The 22,505-nt window shown below is 58.4% G+C and overlaps 1 protein-coding gene across 4 annotated transcripts in view; it reads left to right on the forward strand.

Moving 5' to 3' along the window:
- The window catches only part of NF2 (NF2, moesin-ezrin-radixin like (MERLIN) tumor suppressor), a 70,442-nt gene extending 50,901 nt beyond the window's left edge, over positions 1 to 19,541 (forward strand). For 2 of the 4 annotated variants that reach the window (XM_068989841.1, XM_068989842.1), the window contains 5 exons: positions 715 to 837; positions 1,591 to 1,808; positions 2,352 to 2,457; positions 2,924 to 3,051; positions 16,901 to 19,541. In XM_068989841.1, coding sequence (XP_068845942.1) covers positions 715 to 837; positions 1,591 to 1,808; positions 2,352 to 2,457; positions 2,924 to 3,051; positions 16,901 to 16,958 — 633 coding nt within the window. In that variant the 3' untranslated portion in view covers positions 16,959 to 19,541. Of the gene's footprint in view, positions 1 to 714; positions 838 to 1,590; positions 1,809 to 2,351; positions 2,458 to 2,923; positions 3,052 to 5,109; positions 5,283 to 6,691; positions 6,805 to 16,900 lie in introns of those variants that run through there. The other 2 variants (XM_068989840.1, XM_068989839.1) reach the window with 2 other exon arrangements.
- Positions 19,542 to 22,505: the final 2,964 nt, after the last annotated feature.

Here is a 22,505-nt window from a genome sequence, read left to right on the forward strand (position 1 = left end):
GTTCCCCTTATTAAGCTCGGCATGTGGCCCAATTAGTTCAGCGATCCAGAAGGCCAGGGAGGCGGCAGTGGTGGCTTAGTGCTGGTGCCGCGAGGAGCGGGCCCCGTCCCCTCCTGGCTCCTTCCTGTCGCAGGCCTGGCTCGGGAGTTGCCTCCGCATGAGGCTGTGGGGTCTGTACCTCGGCTGCTGCTGCCTCCCCTGTAAAGTACAGGGTGCGAGCTGTTGATGCATCACATGGACGACGTCACCGCCGAGGGTCAGAGGCGAGAGTGGCGCCGTTGCTGATGAGACTAGGGGTGTGGGAGGGGTCTGTGGGTGCAGGGGAGAACGCAGTCTGTCTCTGCAGCTGCCCCTTGAGAGGAGCCTGTATCGCATCCTTTGAGCCGCAGAGCAGGGCCACCAGGGCCTCCCTTGCACAAGGGCTGCGTTGGCCAAGTAGCTGCTTCTGCACCCACCATGCACGAATGGGCCCGTCCATCCCAGGGGAGGCTGGCTCGGCATTCCGCTGCTTGTTCATTTACCACTCGGTGATTTTTCAAGGAGCACGGCTTGCCACTTGACAAGCTGGTTCAGAAGGATGGAGGCTGGTAGGCAAGGGGAGTCACGCTGGGTCCCTAAAGTGCAGGGAGGAAAAGGGTCCTCAGAGGGAGACCCTGGCACTGGGCGTCCGCAGGTCGTGGGCCCCTGTGACCGGTGGCCGCGCCTCCCCCGCAGATGGAACGGCAGCGCCTCGCTCGGGAGAAGCAGATGCGAGAGGAGGCTGAGCGCACGCGGGACGAGCTGGAGAGGCGGCTGCTGCAGATGAAGGAAGAGGCGACGATGGCCAACGAAGCCCTGGTGACGCTCGCGGGCCGGGTCCCGGGAGGCCCCCCCTCGGGGTCGGGGTCCAAAGACCACGGCGTGCCACGCGCTGTGACGTCTCGGCTTAAAAAGCCCTGGTGATGCCCGCGGGGCCGGGTCCCAAGAGGCCTCCCTCGGGCTCAGGGTCAGGCCCCAAAGACCATGGAGTAGCCACTTGCTTTGACGTTTCGGCTTAAAACAAACATTGCTTTCTTTCCACCTATGTTTGCAGGAGCAGACTTAGGCTGAGTTCAGCCTCCCAGGACAGGCAAACTTCACTCACCGTGGGTCACCTTTCCCCGGGGTATCTCAGCCTCGGCCCCCTGCCCATCTGGCCAGGTGGTCCCCTGGTGGGGGCCGTCCTGTCCACTGAGGGCTGGTTGGCTGTGTCCCTGGCCTCTGTCCGCTGGATTCCCCATTTGTGACAAACAAATTCATTTCTAGACACTGTGATGTGTCCCATGAGGGCACAGTCGCCCCGCTTTCGAACCCCTTATTTAAAGAGAGAGAAGGACAGAGTTAAGCTGGTTTTCTCCCTCATAAAGTGTAGCCTCAGCTCAAATGGGCCCCGCGGATGGACCCCCTGAAGGGCCTTCTTAGCAGTTGAAGGGTGTGGCTTGGGGACCAGCAGGGCCCCAGGATGTCCAAGACACTGGTTCTTGCTGACCTGTGTGTCTGAGACCTGAGCAGGGTGGGAGGACAGGAGCGGGACCCCCCCATTTTTCCGCTGAACTGCGCTCCTCTCTGCAGATGCGCTCCGAGGAGACAGCTGACCTGCTGGCCGAAAAGGCCCAGATCACAGAGGAGGAGGCAAAGCTCCTGGCCCAGAAGGCGGCAGAGGCCGAGCAGGAGATGCAGCGCATCAAGGCCACGGCTATCCGGACGGAGGAGGAGAAGCGCCTGATGGAGCAGAAGGTGCTGGAGGCCGAGGTGCTGGCGCTGAAGATGGCCGAGGAGTCAGAGAGGAGGTGAGCGGGTCCCCCCACCGCCAGTCCATCTCCTGGGCCGGCCAGAGGCCCCTTCCCGCACGGCCAGAGGGGCTGGAGCCGGGCGGGCGCAGGGATGCTGTTCTCTGGTTCTGTGGACCGCAGTCCAGACGTGCCTTTGCACCGAGCCCCTGTCCCTTGGATGGTTGTGTTTGCAGGAAAACTGCCAAGCTTATTCACAGGCTGCTTTTAGCTGAGGAGACATGAGACTTTCCTTACACTTACACAATATGCTGCTTCTTCCTTTTTTCTGAGAGGCGCTTGGGGAGACAGCAGTATTCACCATGCTCTATAGGCGGGAGTGGGGCTGGACAGGCCACCCTGGCTCACGGCCAGGTCCAAGGTTAGAACTGTGGTCTGTGCTTTGCAAAGACGATTCAAGGCTCTGGGTTGTCCTTGTCCCACAGCCATCAGATGAACACTGGCTCGTTCCTAGTCTGAACTTCCTAGAGGGGCTCCACTTTCGTGTACCTCCAGCTCCTCCTGTGTCTTCTGTGGAGCTGACGGCCCCTCCTCTCCTTGCAGGGCCAAGGAGGCTGATCAGCTGAAGCAGGACCTGCAGGAAGCCCGTGAGGCAGAGCGAAGAGCCAAGCAGAAGCTGCTGGAAATCACCACCAAGCCCACGTACCCGGTGAGCCTGGACTGCCAGGGCTTCTAGCCGCATAGGTTCCCCGCCCTCCCAGCCCTCAGGTTCCCTGGCGGGGCCCTCGGGGCGACTGTTAAGCAAATGCACGGCAGAGTGAGCAGTGGAGAACATTCTAGGGCCTCGGAAGCGTGGTGTGTAGGGAAGCAACATGGTTTAAGCAGAGGGACAGAGCAGGAAGTGCAAAAGAGTGGCCCCAAAGAGTGGTAAACAGTACCACGTACAGCCTTGTGGGGCAGGCGGTGGGAGAGGTCTGTTGGGGCTGCATTTCAGGTGACCCTCTGATCTGGGAGGAGAAAGCCGTCCAATCTCGCTGCCCCACCTCCATCCGCTTTAGGGGTGGGCGCGCTGGGCCCAGGGCCTCTGTGCCCTCTGGAGGGTCAGCGGGTGACATGGCGGTGCCCTCCGTTCTTGGGGAACCAGCCCTTCTGATGATCAGGTTTCTCCTTCACAGCCCATGAACCCACTGCCAGCGCCAATGCCTCCCGACATGGCAAGCTTCAACCTCGTCGGCGACAGCCTGTCTTTCGACTTCAAGGACACCGACATGAAGCGGCTTTCCATGGAGATAGAGAAAGAGAAGTACGGAGTCCCTGGCTCCCTGGGCCCCCACGTGGGCAGCCTGTCCCTGACCCCATGAAGGTTTGCTCTGTCCTTGCCCACCGGACCCTCGCAGCACTCTTGCCTGTCTCTCCCGGCTGCTCCCCTCTTTGTGGGCTTCCCTCGTGGCTCAGACAGTAGTAAAGAATCCACCTGCAGCACAGGAGACCTGGGTTCGATCCCTGGGTCGGGAAGACCCCCTGGAGAAGGGCATGGCTACCCACTCCAGTATTCTGGCCTGGAGAATCCCGTGGACAGAGGAGCCCGACGGGCTACAGTCCACAGGGTCACAAAGACTTGGACACGACTGAGCGACTAATACGTTCGCAGTTGCCCACCAGAAGAGGAGCTTCCTGATTGGAAATGAAGGGCGATAGACCAGCATTCAGTCTTCCAGGATGAAAATGACACCTGATGGGTGACCCGGAATTTACAGTGGCTGCTGAGCTCACCCACAGTCTAGGACTGGTTGTTGGGGGTCTCCCAGCCAGTCAGACCCTGTTCAAGTGGTGGTCGTGCTCTGACCTGGCGGTGGAACATGTTTCCTAGCTGCGTTCTCTGGCGGCCAAGCTCAGCCCGCCCTGAGCAGACCTCCTTGTTTACTTTATGGTCGGGGGCCATGGCCCTGAGATGGAAGGGAACCTCCCGCCTACAAAGGACATCTAACCGGGGTCCCCTGCTCTGAGCCGTGGGTAAATCAGCCAGCCATGCCACCCCGGCCAGGGGACTGTCACAGCAGCTACCTGGCGTGGGGCGCCTGGTGACACAGTTCTTTAGCATTCATTTCATTTCATCGCCACCAACTGACTTTAGAGGCAGGCCTAGTGTTCCTGTTATCAACAGGAGCCCAGACTTAGAGCGCCTAGGAGGTCACCCAGCCCCTCACTGTAGATGAAGGACAAATCGGTGGTTCAGCCCCTCGCCCACCTGACTGCAGGGCAAGCACCTTCACCTTGCTCGGTGTCCTCAGGTAACCGGTTTGGTGCCCAGCACGGGCAGCCCCAGGCCGGGCAGTGTGTCCTGAGGACAGAGGGCCCCAGTGTCTGACTGTGGCACCCGCGGCGTGAGTTCCCCTCCCCCTTCTCCGCATCCTAGGCATGTTCAGCGTTACCTGGTCGCGATGGGGGTGAGCTGTGTCCTGTCCGTGCCCTGCTCTTTTACAGTGTATGTTTCCTTCCTCATTCCCCATGAGCATCTGGGCAGAGTCCATAACCAGCCTTGGGAACCCCTGCAGAATGTCCCCTTGGGTCTGGGAGGGCCCCGTCTGCCTGGCCACGCCCAGGCGGTCAGACACCCCGAGAGTGGCCTCCCTCACAGCGTGTCTGCCTGCAGATGGTGGCGGGCGTCTTTCTCTTTCCGGTGTTGGCTGTGTGAGCATCTGTTGTCGTTAGGAGATGATGGCCCAGAGCAAGTAGGGATGGGGCCACAGCCTGTCCGAGAGGTCCACCAGAATGGAGTCACTTCTCCAAGAAGAGCGTGGCTTCCCTGGTGGCTCAGACAGTAAAGCGTCTGCCTGCAGTGCAGGAGACCCAGGTTGGATCCCTGGGTCTGGGAGATCCCCTGGAGAAGGAAAAGGCAACCCACTCCAGTGTTCTTGCCTGGAAAATCCCATGGACAGAGGAACCTGGTAGGTTATACTGTCCATGGGGTCACAAAGAGTCGGACGTGACAGGGCGACTTCCGTTTTGAGACGAGGACATTATTCTTGGTTCTGGGAGGCTGGCTTCTCCTGTTGTTTCTTGGACAGAACTTAGAAGCTCTCTGTTAGCCGTCACCACCAGTAGGACGGCTTACTGAGGCTATCCTCCGCCCCCTTCTGCTTAATCCTGACCTCGGCTCTGTGATCATCATCCCTACTTCATGGGCGAGAAACATGCCGAGCAGTTAAGGAACTGGCCCGTGGAGGGCCGAGCAGGGACCTGAACCGCCTCGCTCAGGCTCCAGGTCCCCGGGCGAGCCGCTCGTGGGTCTGTGGCCTCTGAGCCACAGCGGGTCTCGCCCTCTGCCAGCCCCGTGACACACTTGTCCTCTCGCCGGCAGGGTGGAGTACATGGAGAAGAGCAAGCACCTGCAGGAGCAGCTCAACGAGCTCAAGACCGAGATCGAGGCCTTGAGACTCAAAGAGCGGGAGACGGCCTTGGACATGCTGCACAGTGAGAACTCCGACCGGGGTGGCGGCGGCAGCAAGCACAGCACCATCAAAAAGGTACCGGGCCGCCCGACTTCTGCGCTCAGGATGGCCACTCACCAAGGGTGGGCTCGGGATCTGGCTCCCTCGGCAGCCGAGGCGTCACACCGGTGTCGTGTTTTTTTTGACATGTACTTAGTTGAGGGAATTTTTTTTTTGACTCACGCCGGGAAGGGAAGTTACTCTGCTGATGACTGTGAACCCATTGGCCTGATGGAAGGGGAGCTTGTGTTAAGAGCTCTGATGAAACGAATCATGGTTACAGGACAGGTTTTGATCCATCATTTAGCAGTAAAGCAGTTCTGTCTTTCAAGCCGAGGGGAGTTCTGCCCAGGGAGCTACCTTACTTAATGAGAAAGCAAAATGAAAGGGAGGCTGTCGAGACTGGCCTCTCCCTCTCAGCTTTTTGTGTGTCTAAGCGGCGTAGGACTGTAAAATTCCGTTCTTGATTCAGAACCAAATTCTGAATGTTAAGCTTTCGTCCAGACTTGAAAAGAAATGTCTGGAAGAACCTTAATGTTTTAAAAGATGAGACTCCCATTTATGTTGCTAACAAGTTTCGTGTCTTTTTCTCCATGGATGTTTTGGGCTTTCAGCCCTTGGGAGGAAGCTGAGTCCCACACTGTCAGCCCAAGAGTATACTTGTCTTCTGCTGGGCAGATCAGAAAGGTCCTCTCCCTCCAGGTGACATCAGCTCCTGACACTTTCCCCTAGAGCCAGGAATACCTGTCACACGGGGGTCAGTACGACAAGGCTCTTCAGTGAGCTTAGATGGTCATAGATGTGTTTAATTTTGTACCCTTTACCCGAGCCTTTAGAATTCGTCTCTCAGTTGGAGGACTATTTCCAGTGGTTAAGCTGTATCTAAAAACCCTGAGATGTGTGTACCTGCCATCACACAGGGGGACAATCGGGAGTCCCGAATCCTTCCTCCTGACTCCAGTTAGCACTGGCACCAAGTAGAGAATTCCTTTTAATAGCATGACCGGGAAGAAGAGACCTCCCCACCATCCAAGCTCCTCTTTCCCCCAGCTTCTGTAACTTCACGGCTTTCCCTCCTGGACCCACGTCTGAAACTCTGAGCAGAGAGGGGTGCTAGAGCGAGGCCTCAGCCTGTGGGCAGAGAGGAGGAAGGACCAGCTGCCCAGGGAGCCAGCGGGGCCTCCAAGGAGCTGCCTCGGACCCCTCCCTACTCCACTCTCTCTCCCCCGCCGCCCCGGGCACAGGCTGTATGTAGCTGCCCCACGGCCCCCGGGGTGCTGAAAGCTGTAGAGATCCCCGTTTCCAAGCCGTAAAAAACAAACGAGTGAAGTCACCAGTCACAGTCTCAGACCCGCTCTGAAAGCATTTTGCAAATGGCACGATGACACGTGACATTGTTGATATCACAGGGTGTGTTTTCTGTTTTTCTTCGTTTTTATCTTGCTGGTTTAGCCTCAAGCCCAAGGCAGAAGACCTATCTGCATTTGAGCCCTCACAGTAGGTTATGCCCAGGTACTCTGTATGTGGTGATGGGACCGCCCTCTGTGGTACTAACCCCTGCATGAGCTTGCCTGTCTGTGTCCCCGGGGCCGCGCCCAGCCCTCCCGGGGGGGCAGGCGGCACCTGGGGCCTGGCCGCAGCATGCTTGAGTCTGAAAGCAGGTGCCCCCACTGTGGGGCCAGGCCGACCTCCAGGCCCCTGGGGGCCGCCTCGTTCGGAAGAGCATGTCCCGGGGCTGCCGGCCCAGCCCTGCTTCCTTCACGTGTGTCGTTGTTGGGCTGGGGAAGGTCGTGGCTTCTTGTCCGGTCAGGTGTGTCTCAAGTCCTTCGTCTTGGTGGCGTCCCCCTCCGATAAATAACCCTAGCATGGGAATGGGGTCTGTTTGGGTGTCTTTTTAACTCGAGATCGTGACCTTTCATGTGGTGACAGCCTCTGAAGACCCGTCCGCGGTCACACCTGGCAGCTCCTGGTCGGGGGGACCGGGGTGGGGCGGGAAGAGCTGCCCGTGCTGCTTTGCCTTCTTCTAGAGCCGCCTCCCAACCCCTAGTTTCTGTCCACATCTATTCTCTTTTCAAGTAAAGCAAACCGCTAGCACAGGGGCTGAGCCGCGGTTAGGCTCAGCGGACTGTCTGTCCACCAGCAAGCGCGCTGACGGCCGCCTCGGCAGGAACTCCCTTCGGGACGGCGCAGTCCTGGCCGACGGGCGGTCAGCGCTCGCCAAGTGAATTAATTGAATGATTGCTGCTTTCCTTCTGCGACAGTTCATTATTCTCCCCACAGGCCTAGGCAGTGGAGAGAATTCATTGCATGCAGTAATGAAATGGCACTCTCCCCCTGCTCCTCGGCCGAACCCCGGCAGCACCCGCGCCAGGGAGCCCGCCGACACCCGCGGTCACATGTGGACATGTTCTTTGCTATCCTCACCATGGTTTCTGCTCCCAGAATAAAACAAGCCCATTGGAAGCTTTGTATCAAAAAGTGCGATCTGGCACAGGAGAGATCCTATTTGTGGTTGCCATCCAAGCGGGAGAGGTTAGCTATTAAAGTCCCAGATGGATCTCATTATAAGATGGATTCGATCTGTCAGTGGTTCCAGGAACCCCTGGCGTGAACCACAATTTGTGTGTGACACTTTTATTTAGCGGGCTCCTGTTTCTCGAGCTTTCACGCCACGTGCTGGCATTGAACACCCTGTCACCAAGCGGTGCATGCTCTGTGCTGGGCAGGAGTGAGAACCATGAAATGAGTGGGCCAGGTGGCACAGCACCCAGGGTGGGCCCACTGTAGCTTCCTGGGCCCCGTGGCGAGCACAGGGGCCCACAGAAAGCCCATTTTTTGTTTCAGTCTGGGCTGTCAGATATTCTCTGTGACTGTACTCTGCTACCTTGGGATGATTTCGTCTCTTCTTTCTGTAATGATTCAGAACGTTTCAGTTCTTCAGGAGCCTGGTTCTGACCGTCAGTCCTCACTGAGCTGTGATTACAGACAAATGAGGTTTGATTTGTAGTCAAACGTGTACTGCTCCTAGGGCATGCATAGACGCCTTTTTTTTTTTTTTTAATGTCTTGATATGAACTTGTTTTCAAAGTAGGCTGGCTGCAAGCTCCGGTTAACCCAGAATTCAGATTAATCGAGGGTTAATAAAATGGAGTTGGCTCTCAACACAGCTGGACTTAATCTCAGCATCACAGATCAAGCAGTGGTAGCCTTTGCTACATATGAAGTTGGAGGGGAGGCACATTCTGGACTTCGGTGGTTCCAGCAGCCAGTAACCAAGCCTGCCGGCCAGCCACCTGCTACGGCAGGGTGGCTCTGGCCTTGTGCGTGGGCTGTGGTCTGGGCCGTGGTCTGGGCCAGAGTGAGCCTGCTGGTGCTGCTGCTGAGTCGCTTCAGTCGTGTCTGACTCTGTGCGACCTCAGAGACGGCAGCCCACCAGGCTCCCCCGTCCCTGGGATTCTCCAGGCAACAACACTGGAGTGGGTTGCCATTTCCTTCTCCAGTGCATGAAAGTGAAAAATGAGAGTGGAGTCGTTCAGTCATGTCCGACTCTTTGCAACCCCATGGACTACAGCCGACCGGGCTCCTCCTTCCATGGGATTTTCCAGGCAAGAGTACTGGAGTGGGGTGCCATCACCTTCCCTGAGAGTGAGCCTAGATGATGAGAAATACCGCAGGCTCTGAGATGTGGGCACCCAGACTGTCAAGGGCACAGCTCCATCTAGAAAGTCTAGGGTGAGAAAGGCAGATCGGGGGTGAACCGAAGAGTTTCCATTGTCCTGAAGCTCGTCATTAATCTTGGTTCAAACCAGCCTGCATTGATTTTGTTTTGTTTCATTTTCCGTGTCTTCTGATCACAGATTCCTTCGAGGAAAGACTGGTTCCCCTCCCTTTGGCCGTATTCCTCCCCCTTTGCTCTCTGCCTCCCCATCGAGGCCTGTGTCTGACCCGTCTCAGCAGAACCCTCTGGGGCTGGTGACACTTAGGCTAAATTCCAAGGGTTTACCCGGGGCAGGGGTTACCATGTTCCTGTGGCAATCCAGAGAGGCAGTCCAGTCTGCCTCACCGGGGCCAGCTGCTCTGCCACTTCCTTCCTCTATAATTCTTACCTTTTGCTAAAGTCAGTGTCCTCACCTATAAAAGGGGGATAAAACAGTTCATGCCCCTCAGGACATTTATGAGGATTCAGTGAGTTCCCTGTGGGCTTCCCAAGTGGTGCCGTGGTAAAGAATCCATCTGCTGACGCAGGAGACGCACGCGCACAGGAGACACGGGTTCGATCCCTGAGTCGGGAAGATCCCCTGGAGAAGGAAATGGCACCCCACTCCAGTATTCTTGCCTGGGAAATCCCATGGACAGAGGAGCCTGGCGGCTGCAGTCCACAGGGCCACAAAGAGTCGGACACGACTGAGCACAGCATGGCACGCAGTTCCGTGTAAAAACTCAGCGAGGGCTTGAACTTATGTAAAGAAACAAACCTGCTGGGGAGCCTGGGCTGGGAGGCGCCACGCTTGCGTGACAGCGTGAGACGTGCGCATCCCGTGGTGCTTTAGCGTCCACGTGTTGGGAGGTGAACGCTTTTAAAAAGCCAGAACGAACCACGCCGATGGTGCTGTGCGATCCGCATTTTTCTGCTCCCACTGATCTTCGCTGCACTTTTCCATCTTCTCCCGATCGATAATCAGCACAACTGGTTTGACGTTTGCATCCGAGTCTGAGCGGCACTAGCGATCAAAGGCTGCCCTTGGGAACGTAGACCCATGGCATTCTCGGGGTGGCGGGGATGGGGGGAGGAGAGCAACAGAGGCACGTGTTCCTGGCCTCTGGGTCTTCTGAACGAGGGCGTGGGGTCCGGCAGTGAGGCTGGGGGAGGGGGAAACGGTGTCCGGGGCTTGAGCCTCTTGCCTTCAGAGCCACCGGGCCGACGAGGTGCGCGGTGGCCGGGTGCGATTTAGCTGCATAGCGCACTGTGGAGGTGGCACCGCAGTTGCACCCCTCACCCCACCCCTTCTCGAGGGACGGCGTCATTCTGGGCTGGTCTGAGCGCCAGCAAGCTTGTCCTCATGTCTTGTACCCTCTGAAGAAGCACAGGATCTCAAAGGCAGTCGACAGATGAGAAATCCTGGAGGTCAGAGAGCTTAGAAAGCTTATTTCCTTCGTAAGTGGTGCGAACCACCGAGGCCCTGCTGTGGTTTCTGCTGGTGGGGAGGTGGCAGTGAGGAGCCTTAACACGTCTCTGAAGCCCAGCTGCCGCTCTCACATCAGGAAGACATAAAAGACCAGTGACATCTTCAATTTGTGGGGACTCCCTCTGGAGCTGCAGGGCTGGGAGTCAAGTGCAGCAGTTAAAATACCAGGGGCATGATCAACCCCAGGGCGAGGGCGGACTCGCGCGAGAGGCATCCCTCCTGGCTAAAGCCACCGGCCAGCCTCTGCATTGCCTGCCAGGACCCGGGACGCTTCACAGGCTGTGCTGCTGGTGTGGTTGACACGCTCAGTGCCCCCAGACCCATCTCAGGGACCCACTTGGCTCAGCCTCTTTGCCAAAAGACCACAATCCAGCCCCTCCCTTGGGCGGGTGGGCTTTACCTGGGTGAGCCCATTCCCTGTGGGAGGTGTCGAGGAGCCTACAAAGCCTGCCTTGCCCTCCAAGGATATCTTGCCCCCGTTTGGAAGTGCCCGAGGGCACCATTGGGCTTTATTTGATGTTTGAGTCAAACATCTCATCTGGTCCCTCCGCACAGACCCTACGCGTCCATGCCGCTTCCCTCCAGCGCCTGATCCATCATCACAGCCACAGGAGGGACAAATCTGCCTGTAAACTCATTCTGCGGGTGCGAGGTTCTGTTCTGATGATCCCTGCCGTGATTTCCCTTCTGATGTTGGTGATTTGGAAAGACATGGGTCTTTCTGCACCGTTTTCCCCAGGTGCCCATGCCGAGCGCTCCGTGCCCGTCCGTCAGCCTCCCTGTGCCCAGCGAGGTGAAGCGGGCTGATTAGTCCATTTTCCAGGTGGAGAAGCCAAGCATCACCCGGACAGCCAGAGATGCCAGCAGACGCCAGTTTCCAGGCGCCATTCAGCCTAAAGGATGCATAAACCAAAGGCACCCTCTGGGTTTTCCCAGGCAGATTTCTCCCAGAAGCAGATAAAGTAACTGATGCCAAACTGGATTTGTTCATGGTGGTGGACTCGGCCCCTCGTCCCACCTCCATTTCGGGATAAGCATGTGGACAAGTTCTCTGCCCCTGTACACATCACCAGATGGCATTCGGGTGCAAGTTGTACGCTAGCAAGATGACAGAATCCCTTAATCCAGCCAGTTCCCAGCCACCATCCCCCTCCGCCGGCCCTGCCCCCTCAGCTTCTCTCCGGAAGGGGAATGTTGATCACACCCCAAGCCAGAGATTCTGTGGGAATTCGCTGCTGCTTCCGGATTTGCCGTTCACCTTCCTGCTCCCAGTGGTGGAGAAGCCGCTCGCCCTTTTGCATCTGTGCTGCCCCCGCCCCTCCCCCCAGCTCCTCTGTTCTCAATATGTAGTGACGGACAGAAAGTGTAACATGATTTTAGGGCTTGCATTTCGATTCCCCTGCATTTTTGTGGGAAGGGCAGGGTCTTGGCCCCCCGGAGTTCTTAGGTTAGTGTCTGAAACGGGTTCAGCCTTGTGGGTCTCCTTGTCTAAAATGAATAAGACTCCCCCACTACCCACCCCCACCGCCTTTCTCTCTTACCCTCAGGGATGAGTGGATTGAGGCGAGGCCCCCAGAGACTAGTTGGAGGACCCCTGGCTCTCTGATTAGTTTTGCTCTCCTAGCTTAATTGTAGAGCGTCTTCTCGCTGTCTTGTCACTGATCGCCCAAGTGGCTCTGTGTCCTGCCCACCCCCACCCCCGACGCCACCCCCTTTTCTTTAGGAGCCAGATTATCACAATGCGGCCTTGTGAATCAGTTTTCTCTATGCGCTGATGAAAGTGTAATTCACCCTTAATCAGGCAGCCTCGCCGCTGCAGGCCCCGTGCCGGAATACACCTAGTTCTTCTCCGTTCACTTTGGGAAGCAGTGCCCGCCATGCCCCCCCCACCCCAAAAGGACTTTTAGAGGAGAGCCGGGGAGGAGGGCGCTGGCAGCCACCAGGCTGGGGGGCTGTGTTCCTCCAGCAGGGGGCACTCCTGGGAATGAATGAGGCTGGAGGAGCCTGAGAGCTGGAAGCCTTCCCTGCAGGGCGGGACGGCCCCCTCTGAGCCTGGTGCTTGTCTCAAGGCCTCCGGGCTGCTGTCTCTAGACCTCCGGGGGCTCTCTCTCAGGAGCGGGCAGCGCCAGAGGGCTGCCTGAAGTCCTCGCCCATTGAGCTGGAGGCCCCTGAGCCTATCTTTTCTACCCGTGCCTGAGTCCGGGAGAGGTGGCTGGCTACCAGGTCCTTCCCAGGGCCAGGGGAGCCAACCTCCCGTCTTTTTAAGGGCACAGATGGGGCTCCCGGATCTGAACTCGTTTATTAGCGGGTTGGAGGTGTCTGTTCGGTCACACTGCACACAGCTTGGGTGGTGTGCAGAGGTCTCGGCCCTGCCAGGTGACCCCACCCAGGTGACACCCCCACCCTGTCCTGCCCTTGCCCAGCCCGGTGGCAGTCACAGACAACGGGCAGTGCCATGGGGAGGTGGGCAGGAGCAGGAAGGCGACTCTGCCGGGCTTGTGTGTGTTAAGGTTAGGCAGGAAGAAGGGGCCAGGCCACAGGTGGACCAGACGCCCGCCCCCCGCAACACACACACACACACCCCCTGAAAGTGAAAAACACGCTGTCCAGCTCTGCAGCCGGCAGAGAAGAGGAAGTTTGTCTGCTCGGAATGGAGCTTGGGTTAGTGACAGGCTTGAACAGCCGGCTCAGTCGAGAGAGAGAACTTAACTCCTGCGTTATTCACACGGCTGATCCGAATCAGGTGTCAGGAGACAGCAGGAAGAGAGGCGCGGTCAGCCCTGAGCCCGGTGAGGAGCCGTCATGGCCTGCTGTCATCCTCGGGGCGCCGGTGAGCAGACCTGCTGTGGCCGCGCGTCCTCAGAAGGCTTCAGAGAAGGTGGAGTGGACCCCGCGGTCCTGGACGGGGCAGCCTGTGTGCGCGAGGCCGCACGTGTCCATCCACGTCCCCAGGGCTTTCTGCTCCTCTGTCTACTGAAATGGGGGGGGTCCTCCTCTAGCCCCAGTCCTGGAGGCGCTGCCCACCCCCACCCCGAGCAGTCCCTCTGAGGGTGATGACGCATGTTGCTGGATCACCAAGGGACTGCAGGGTTGGGGGTAGCCTCACGGGATGATCTTCGGCTCTCCCGTGTGACATGGCAGGACGCAAGGCCTCGGTCGGATCATCGCCTATGTGGTCCCTTGCCTGCTAGGCAGAGAGCCAGGAAGGTGGACAGAACACTGAGTGGCTTGTACACCTTGAGGGGTGAGACTGTGGCTGGGATCCCGGCCTCTGTGAGCCCATCTCCCGGAGTCTACGGAGACGACCACAGGGGCAGTTCACGCTACAAAGGGCCGGCTGTGTGCCGTTTCCGCTAGGGCTTCCCTTCCTTGGTTAGGAACGCATCCTGCCTGAGGCTGCACGGTCAGTGTGACAGTCAGGGAGCTTTCTAGAAAGAGCTGGCGGTCAGGGATCCCACAGGTGAGGGGAGTAATCTCAAGCCCAGGGGCTGGGAGCGTGGCTGGCAGACCCCAAGGGTGCATCTCCCAGCCCCTGGGCTTGAGTCCCCACATGGAGGAAAGAAGCCCAGGCTTCTCCCTGCAGACCCTCCCGCCGCCTACCTCCCCAGCTTGCTCTCCAGCATGACCACGATCACGGCGTGATGCCTGAGATGGAGGATGCTGCTGAGTTGGGGCAGGCGGGGGCCGCTGTGGCCACTGGGAGGGTTCCAGCGGCACCAGTCGGCTGGTGCGAGATTCTCCTCTGATGACGGGCTCCCTGTGGGAATTGGAACCGCCATGGCTTCCCTGTGGCTCAGACGGTAAAGAATCTTCCCTGCAATGTGGGAGACCTGGGTTCCATCCCTGGTTGGGGAAGATCCTGGAGAAGGAAATGGCAAACCACTCCAGTGTTCTTGCCTGGGAAATCCCATGGACAGAGGAGCGACTGAGCGACTCACACAGGATTTACATTTACACTAGCTGTGCAGAAAGAGGGAGCGATGGGGGCAGGTCTGACTGGGCCAGGGCTGGAATCCCGTGGCCCGTGTCAGCGGCCACGTCGGCCACCTCTGTCTGGCGGCCCCACCCGTCCGTCCAGCAGCCCAGAGGCCACAGTACTGTCCTCTTGCCGAGGCCGTGTGTCCGGGGCGCCTCCCTGCTTCCGCATGGCCGGGGCGTTGGGTCTGTCCCCACACCTCTCCTTGGACTGCGGCTCAATTGCCGCTCTTGCAAGATAAGAGGTTAGTGTGGGCTGGGGTCCAGGGATGCGTGCTGCCCACCCGAAGAGGGCTTCGCCTCCTGACAAGCTCACGCTGGAGTGAGTAGCTGGAGTCTGGTGCTGGCACCTCGAGGGGACAGCCGGCACGCAGCTTGTGTAGACAATCCAGGAATTCTTGGCGCTACCGTCGTACAAACGGGCAGCAGGCTCTCGGAGGCCTGCACAGGCCGGGCTCCCCGCCCGCAGAAGTGGCCAGGCCCCCCTCCTCGGGGGCATCTGCTTGCCCCATCTCAGCGGCCATGGGCCTTTCCCCTTCGCCGGCACCCCTTCTAACCTGCGCTCTGCCCTGCTCCCTGATCCCTGGAAGGCCAGCAGCCAGAGCTGGGGGAGGAGGGACGTGACCTCCTCTTAGTGCCCCCGTAGACCACCAGCCGTAGCGTGTCATCGGGCGCTTCTGATCACCCTGTGAGGAAGGGACCGTCAGGACCACCCTGCGGCTCAGCAGCCCGGGTGGGCTTTGGGTCAGGCGGTCTGGCTGTGCCTGTGACTGACTGGGTGTGTGGCAAAGTGTGTCTCCTGCAGGTCCCCTGTCCCCAGAGGAGCTGACCTGAGGCTCCCCGGGCATGTTGGAGGAACCTGAGTGGTACACAGGCTTCCACCCCTTTCAGCTCATTCTCTCCCAGGACGATTTTTGTCCCAGAGGCTCTCCGGCTCTCTCTTCCGCATCCCATTATCACCGAGCGTGTCCTTCCCGGTCCTTCTCCGCTGTTATGTTTAGGGAGAAGCCCATCCTTCTAGAGGGAGTTCCATCTCAGCAAAGAAATGAAAGCTCTCTGCATTCCAGTTAGAGCTGGGCTTTCCAAAGGGCTTCAGAAATTGGTTCCACTGAAGGAAACAGCTCAGATGCCTCCCTGCATTTAGCTTGTTAGTCGGGAACTTCAAGGCCAAAAGATTTGGCAGGATTTAAAGAGCCGGCTCTCAAGCTGTCTCATTTCGAGTGCACTGATGCTGTGCATCTTTGATGGTGAAGTGGTTGGGTTGGAGCCTTCCTCCCCCGCCCTTCACAGAGCCAAGCTCTTTGGATTCAGAGGCTGCCAGAGGTCTCTGAATGAGGGAATAGGCCAGGCCATCTAGCCTGCCCCTGTGGTTGAACTCCAGAGAAAAGGGGCCCAGAGAGGTCAGGTGTGTCTCTTGAGGCCACACCGCGAGCTGGTGGTGGAGAATTAGCACCTAGGCCTCTCCAGCCCAGTGGGGAACTCTCGAATTTCCCCTGCATCTCACCATTTGTTGCAGTTACACCTGCATTTTGCTCACTCGACAAGCCAAGCTCCCACTGTGTGCACAGCACTAAGCCGAGAGGCTCGAGGGTATGAAGGTGGATGGACTGTGCGTGCTCTGTGTCCCCATCCCCAGAAACTCTCCTTAGCAAAGTCCCAGAGCTGGACGTGGCACGCACAGTCTCGCCAGCGTGGTTGATTTCAGGAGCAGAGCCGGGCGCTGGGAGGGTGCCCACGCCAGATGCTTCAGCTTGGGGAGCTCCTGGCAAGGGGCCTATGGGGTTGGGGAATCAAGGTTTGGCAGCCCCGAGAGGTTGCAAACCCAAGTTCAGGCCTTATCTGCCAGCCAGGAGCTCCTCCCCCGGCCCTCCCCTTCCCTTCCACCTCTTCGCCAGGCTCCTGCCTCTCAGGAGAGGCCTCGGGCCCAGAGCATCCCCATCACCACCACGTGCTGCCCCCTCCCTGCCTGAACCGGCCCCACCTAGAAAGCCTGGGCCCTCCATCCCAGTTTGTGGATGGAAACGCCCTCTCAGCTGCCAGGTCACAGGCAAGTCGGCTCTGGGGTTCCCTGGGGAACCGGGAGCAGAAGAGATGAGCTGGTCCTCACGTGACGCGGGCCTGCCCCGCCCAAGGCCCGTCACCTTGCCCGAGCGGCACGCCCAGGGCCTGAGGACTGAGACGTCGGCGCTGCCGAGCTGACCCTCGAGCCCTGGCGTGGATAGCACGCCTTGTAGACAGGGATGGAGGAGTCTCTTCAAATGCCCTGGGATCTTCCACCCGCCAGCCATCCCTCCCTCCTGAGTGTCCTCACAGGTCACCTCCCAATCCGAGTCCTTGGACGACTCTGGAAACTTGCTTGGGGCTGACCACCGGCTTCTCGAGCCATCTTTCCTTTCATTCCAAACCCGCTTCGAGCTTAGTCCCCAAGGCAGGAGGATGTCCTGTTGTGAAAGGGCAAGAAGCCAGCCCCGCCTTTACCATCTTCTCTGCTTCCTTACAGCTCACCCTGCAGAGCGCCAAGTCCCGAGTGGCCTTCTTTGAAGAGCTCTAGCAAGTGACCCGGCCACCCCAGGATCGGCTGCTTCTGCCCGTCTGCCCCCGGCACCGACGGGATGGGCCCGACACCACGGGAGCCGCCCGAAGGCGGGCTGAGCGGAGAGCCCAGGCCTTTTGTGTGCAATTGCCTTGAACTATGACCCTGCAGAGGGTTCTCTCGTGGGGTTCTAGTTCTCCTGACCTGAGTCTTTAGGTCTTTTTTAAGGAGTATTTGTCTCTCCTTGTCTGATGTGGGATCCTATGCTTCCTTCGTCCAAAGTACCCTGGAGTGTGTGTCTTACTGTCCTCACATCCCCCGCCCCGGCTGACCGCCCCGGTCCCCCAGCTGGGAAGTGGCTGTAGGGAGGGGAGTACACAAGCCCCCTGGAGACCCAGAGGCTGGTGCCATCCCCCACCCCTGCCCCCAGGGTTCCAGAACATTCATCTCCTTCCCTAGTAAGGAGCTGGCATGGAGAGAAGGTGGCTCAGAGTGGCCCGCCGACTCCACGTCATCGGAGAGCTCGGCCATGACGAGCCCGGAGATGGGTGGTCGGCCCAGGCACCCCCCGGGGGCAGTGCTCTGGCTGCCCGTGGTGGGGAGTGGGAACGCAGCTGCGCCCGGGGAAAACCCAGCCCAGGCTGTGGTGAAGGACTGGCTGCTGGCAGAGGGCCTGGGAGGCCAGCCAGGCCTGCACCTGGAACTTGCACCCTACGAAACACTCACTGCCTCTCTTCTGCCTGCTCAGACCCAGGTCTGAGAGGCAGGCGTAGGCGGGGTGGGCCTCTCCAGCTGGATGCTCTCCTGCACCTGGCAGGGCCGCGAGGGGGTTCCCCGTCGCTCTAGTCAGCCCAGCCACGACCAGGGTCTCTGCAGGGCTCTTGAGGCCCCACAGGGATGTCTCACTGGCCACGGTCTGTCTTGTTGATCTGAAGCATCCTTCCTCCTGGCCACGTGCCGACACAACCCCCTACCCGTGATGGTGCCCAGGCCTCCTTTCCTGCTGCCCTCGTCTCCCCAGAGCCTTCACTTTACATTCTCCCTGGGCTGTGGGGGGAGGGGTGCAGGTGACCCCCGGGTCGGGTGGGGATGGGGAGGCATAGTCAGTGCTTGGCGCCTGCTGGCACGTGACGCCCCCCACCCCATGCGCCCACCCCGGGGCCCACACTCGCTCCTCAGTCTGGGGCCACTCTCCCGCCCTTCTTCCTCCATGGCCTGCTGGACCCACCAGCCTGTTTACGTCCTTCCCACGGGGCTCTTGCGCAGAGTGGCAGGAGGGAAGTCTCATCCAGTGAGAAGACGCTTCCTACATGAAGACCTGTGAGGGCCCGGAGATTTCCTGGGGGCAGAGGTGGTCTCCAGCCATCCTAAGTGGTTTTGAGAGACTGAGACGCTCACAGAGATCCTGCCAGATTCCACGGTCGAGCTGCCCTAGCGGTTGTCCTGGGCTGGCCGCCACCGCCTCGGGCCGCCCTGCCCGCAGGCCGCCAGCCCCTTGGGACGTGCAGGGTGGGACTCTGAACACTAGGCATGAACGGCTGTGGCTGGGAGGTTCCCCTCCGTCTCCCCTGACCCTCCACGGCCTCTAACCCTGAGACAAGGTTCCCGGTGGGGGTCCTCTAGCGTCTGCCCAGCTGTCTCCTCAGGCTCACCACCCTTCCCTGACCTGTAGATTTAGTCTGTAACAGTGGCTGTGGGCCCAGAGCATGGTGGTCATTTATGAAAACGTTGTCAGGCTTTGTGGGGGTTTTATTATTATTATTATTATTTAACTGCTGCTTGTGTGTCTGAAGTCTTTGACCACAGGGGAGCGGGCTGGCATCTGAGCCGTGTAGGGGAGCTGCCTCGGGGTGGGAGGGGGCCGGCTGGAACACTGCAGTTTTCCTTGGGGACGAGAGCGGGCGGGTACCTCCCGGAGATGGACAGGCGGAGAGGATGGGATCCTCCGAAGGGTCCTGAGCCCGAGTGGAAGAAGGACTTTGAAAGAGGAGCTCCGTTCTCAGGGTGCATGCCCACAGCAGAGGCGACTGTGATGTGTCAGTGGGCAAGCTGAGGGCTTGTCCAGTTAAGGAAGCCCCTGACCTCCACCGAGAGCAGGGCCCTGCCTGGGATCGTTGGGTTAGAAGCGCCCCTGACGGTCACTGGGCGGAAGCACCGGGCTAGTGACCCTCGGTGGGGCTGCACTGGCGGCTCTTGGTGGACGCACGCAGACCACCTTGCTGACGTGTTTGCCGCCCCTCCTGGGCCCCGGGGCCTCTGCAGTGTGCGGTCCCTGCTGGACGGCCCCCGCGGCCTTACATAACGCTTCCTGAGTGACTGCCTTCTGAGTCTTGGGGACAGGCTTCTCTCTCTCCCTCTCTTTTCTCTTTCGAATCCAAACAGCATGTCCTGAGGCTGACAACCAGCCACAGCGACTGAGCATCGCCCGCTGACAGGGCTGAGACCCGGCAGCCCCTGGAGGGGGCGGCCTTGGTGGGGAGATGGCCGCTGCCCCAGGGCCAGGCCGGCCCCTCTGGGCTTCCAGGGAAGCTCCGTCGGTTTTCAAAGACATCAAACCACCCTCCCCCTCCCATGGGGCCTCCTGTCAGAGCCGGACCAGGGAAGGCTGTTTTCTATTCTGGCGGACTGTTGTAATTTAAATGATTGTTTTAATAAAAATTCTAAACGGTAAAAAGTTGGTCTTGGGCCTCCTCAGTTTGCTCGTCGCTCCAGCCCCTGCAGTGGTGGGCGTTGGGAGCCCCAGGAGGAAACGGGCCTCTGCCCCCACTGATGTCTAGGACCTCAGCCCTATCCCTGTGTCGGTGGGGAAAGGACCCCCCTCTTCCGGGCTGATGGCAGCACCCCTGACTGCACCTTCATCTGGGCACCGCCCCCTCGTGCTTCCCATGAAGCAGGCTGTGTACTGGGCCTCCATCGCCCAGTGACCTTCCCACACCCCTCGCCTGCCCTCAATTCCAGACCTGGAAACTAGGGTGCCATACTGGACGGTCACTCCAGGCACTTCTGCTTCCGGGGTCCCCGTTTCCAGCTCTGGAAGGGGGGTAGTGGGCAGCATGTGGAATCCCCAGGAGCCCAGGTGCTGCCTACGGGACAGAGGGGGCCCTGTGTGGTCACAGGGCCGCGTGCCATTCACCCTTGGGGTTGAGAACTACCCTTCTGAGCTTAGGGGATTTTGTTTAAAGTCACTCAGTCATGTTTTTGGACTCTTTGCAACCCCATGGACTATACAGTCTGTGGAATTCTCCAGGCCAGATTACTGGAGTCGGTAGCTGTTCCCTTCTCCAGGGAATCTTTCCAACCCAGGGACTGAACCCAGGTCTCCTGCATTGCAGCCAGATTCCTTACCATCTGAGCCACCAGGGAAGTCTAAGGATACTGGAGTGGGTAGCCTATCCCTTCTCCAGAGGATCTTCCCGATGCAGGAATTGAACCAGGATCTCCTGCATTGCAGGTGGACTTTTTACCAGCTGAGCTACCAGGGAAGCCATACATACATATATATATATATATATATATATATATATATATATATAAAACCAGCTTTATATATGTATATATTGGAAAGATATATATGAAGTTGTAAAGCTAGAGAATTAGGAAGTTTTTAAACACTTCACTATTTTGTTCATTTTAAATGTATAGAGTTAGTAACTAATTCAACTATTTTTGTTCAATAAATAATAATAAATTGCTGTTTGTTTTTTTTAATTGACGTATAATTGATTTACAACGTTGTGTTAGTTTCGGGTGTCCAGAAACTGCCACATTTCATTTGCAGTGATTGGAAATAGTCTGATTTCCTACCTAGTCCCAAGCTAGAGAAAGAACCTTATAAATACCGGTCGTCTGAAGTTGTCCAGACAATTTTTTACCTTTTTTTTTAAGCCAACCCCTGACCCCCAAAAGATAACAATGTGCTCTCACAGATGTCAAGATCACCATTCAGTGGGGTTGGAATTAACCGGGGAGACAGTCTGAATTCTCCTCTGCTTTTTTGTGTGTGTCGTTTTTCGTTTGCTTTGACCACGCTATAAACCCAAATCTGCCACAGGATCTGGGTGTTTCACTGTGGCATTTGCAGCCCGGCCCCACGAGGGGCCCTGAGTGGCCCCTTCTGGCATCCCTGCCAGCACTTCGTCCTCTGTTGTGGTCCTTGCCTGAGCTGAGTGCCTTCCAGCCGTCCCCAGGGCTGGCCACCCCAGAAGCCTTTGCTTTGGAGGAGTGGGTCGGGAGCCACCCACGGATGTAACGACGAGTTGGCAGCAGGACTCCAGGGGGAAAGGTATTGGTGAGACGGTTGCTGCAGCCGTGTCTAATCCAATTTCTCTTGCTCATCTGGGGAAGAGACAGTCGAGCCATCCGTGTGTTCTCCGTCATCTCCCTCTCGGACAGCCCAGGCAGCTGAGAGGGAGGTCAAGGGCTTCTCTCCCCTCCCGGGCCGCGCGGGACTCCCTGGCAGCCTGTCATTACTGCATTACGGCAGCATGCCGCGGCTGCAATCCTGGCACCGCTAGGGAGCCCAGAGCCGGCTCGGGGCCACTGAGCGTCGCCAGGACCTGAGCCTTCACAGAGGAACCCCCACCTTGTCCCCTCCTGGTTCCCACGTGATGCCTATTCCCCGCTGGAGTAGTAGCCCCAGAATAGCACCTGGTACGTTGCCTCTGAGCCGAAGAAATCAAGACACCTCCCGGTGAGGTTGCTCGCTGCATACCCACTCCCTGCCTCCTGGCTCCCCCTCTGCAAAGAGGGCTGGGAGTGATGCCTCTGGGCACCTCTGAGATGCTGTCAGGCTAACATGAAGATGAGACAACCCCCCCAAAAAATACTGAGATTTCTAAGGGAAAGGGGATTGCGGGTGTGTAGTGGTACCACCATTTCCTTACAAGTACCAAGAGCTAGCTATACACACGAAGAAATGTGGCATCTTTTCCTTTCACATAACCATGGGGAGGGCCAAAGGACATCACACGGGCTCAAAGCCCCTGACCTGGAACTCAGAGAAGACCTGGGTTTCAGCCACTTAGCAGCCATGTGGTCGAGACAGGTTACCTAACTTTTGGGCACAGCAGTTTCCTCATCGAGAAGGGAGTTTTGTCGGGGTTTGTGGGAGTTGATCATGCCCAGGGAAGCCCTAAGCCCAGTGACTCTTTCTCTGGAGGCTTCCTTTGAGGATGGGGCAGGAGGGCGGGGGGTGCAGGAGGAAGCAGAGGAAAGAGCAGTAGGTGACCCAGAGGAAACCCCAGCCCAAGAACGACCAGACCCACCTGTGGCCCCCGCCCGGGCCCCCTCACTCCACCTGCACCCGGAGCTTAATGACCTGCATCTGGCCTCTCTGTCCTCGCTGTGTTTGCCCAGTGCCAGCTGCAAAGCCCAGAGAGATGATAGATCACCCAGGCTGGGGGCTGCCTGGAGAGGATGTTCTGGCTTCGTCACATTAATACCTGCTGCTCCGGTCAATAATTTACTGGAGGCTCAAGGTGAGCGCGGGTGGGTGGGCAGCCTTCGGCCTGCCCGGCACCTGGAGTAGCCCATCCTGAGCCCGTGGGCACCCACTGCAGACGCCGGGGTTGGA

The sequence above is a fragment of the Capricornis sumatraensis genome, chromosome 17 (genome assembly GCF_032405125.1).
Source record: "Capricornis sumatraensis isolate serow.1 chromosome 17, serow.2, whole genome shotgun sequence".
In the NCBI taxonomy this organism is placed as follows: Eukaryota; Metazoa; Chordata; class Mammalia; order Artiodactyla; family Bovidae; genus Capricornis; species Capricornis sumatraensis.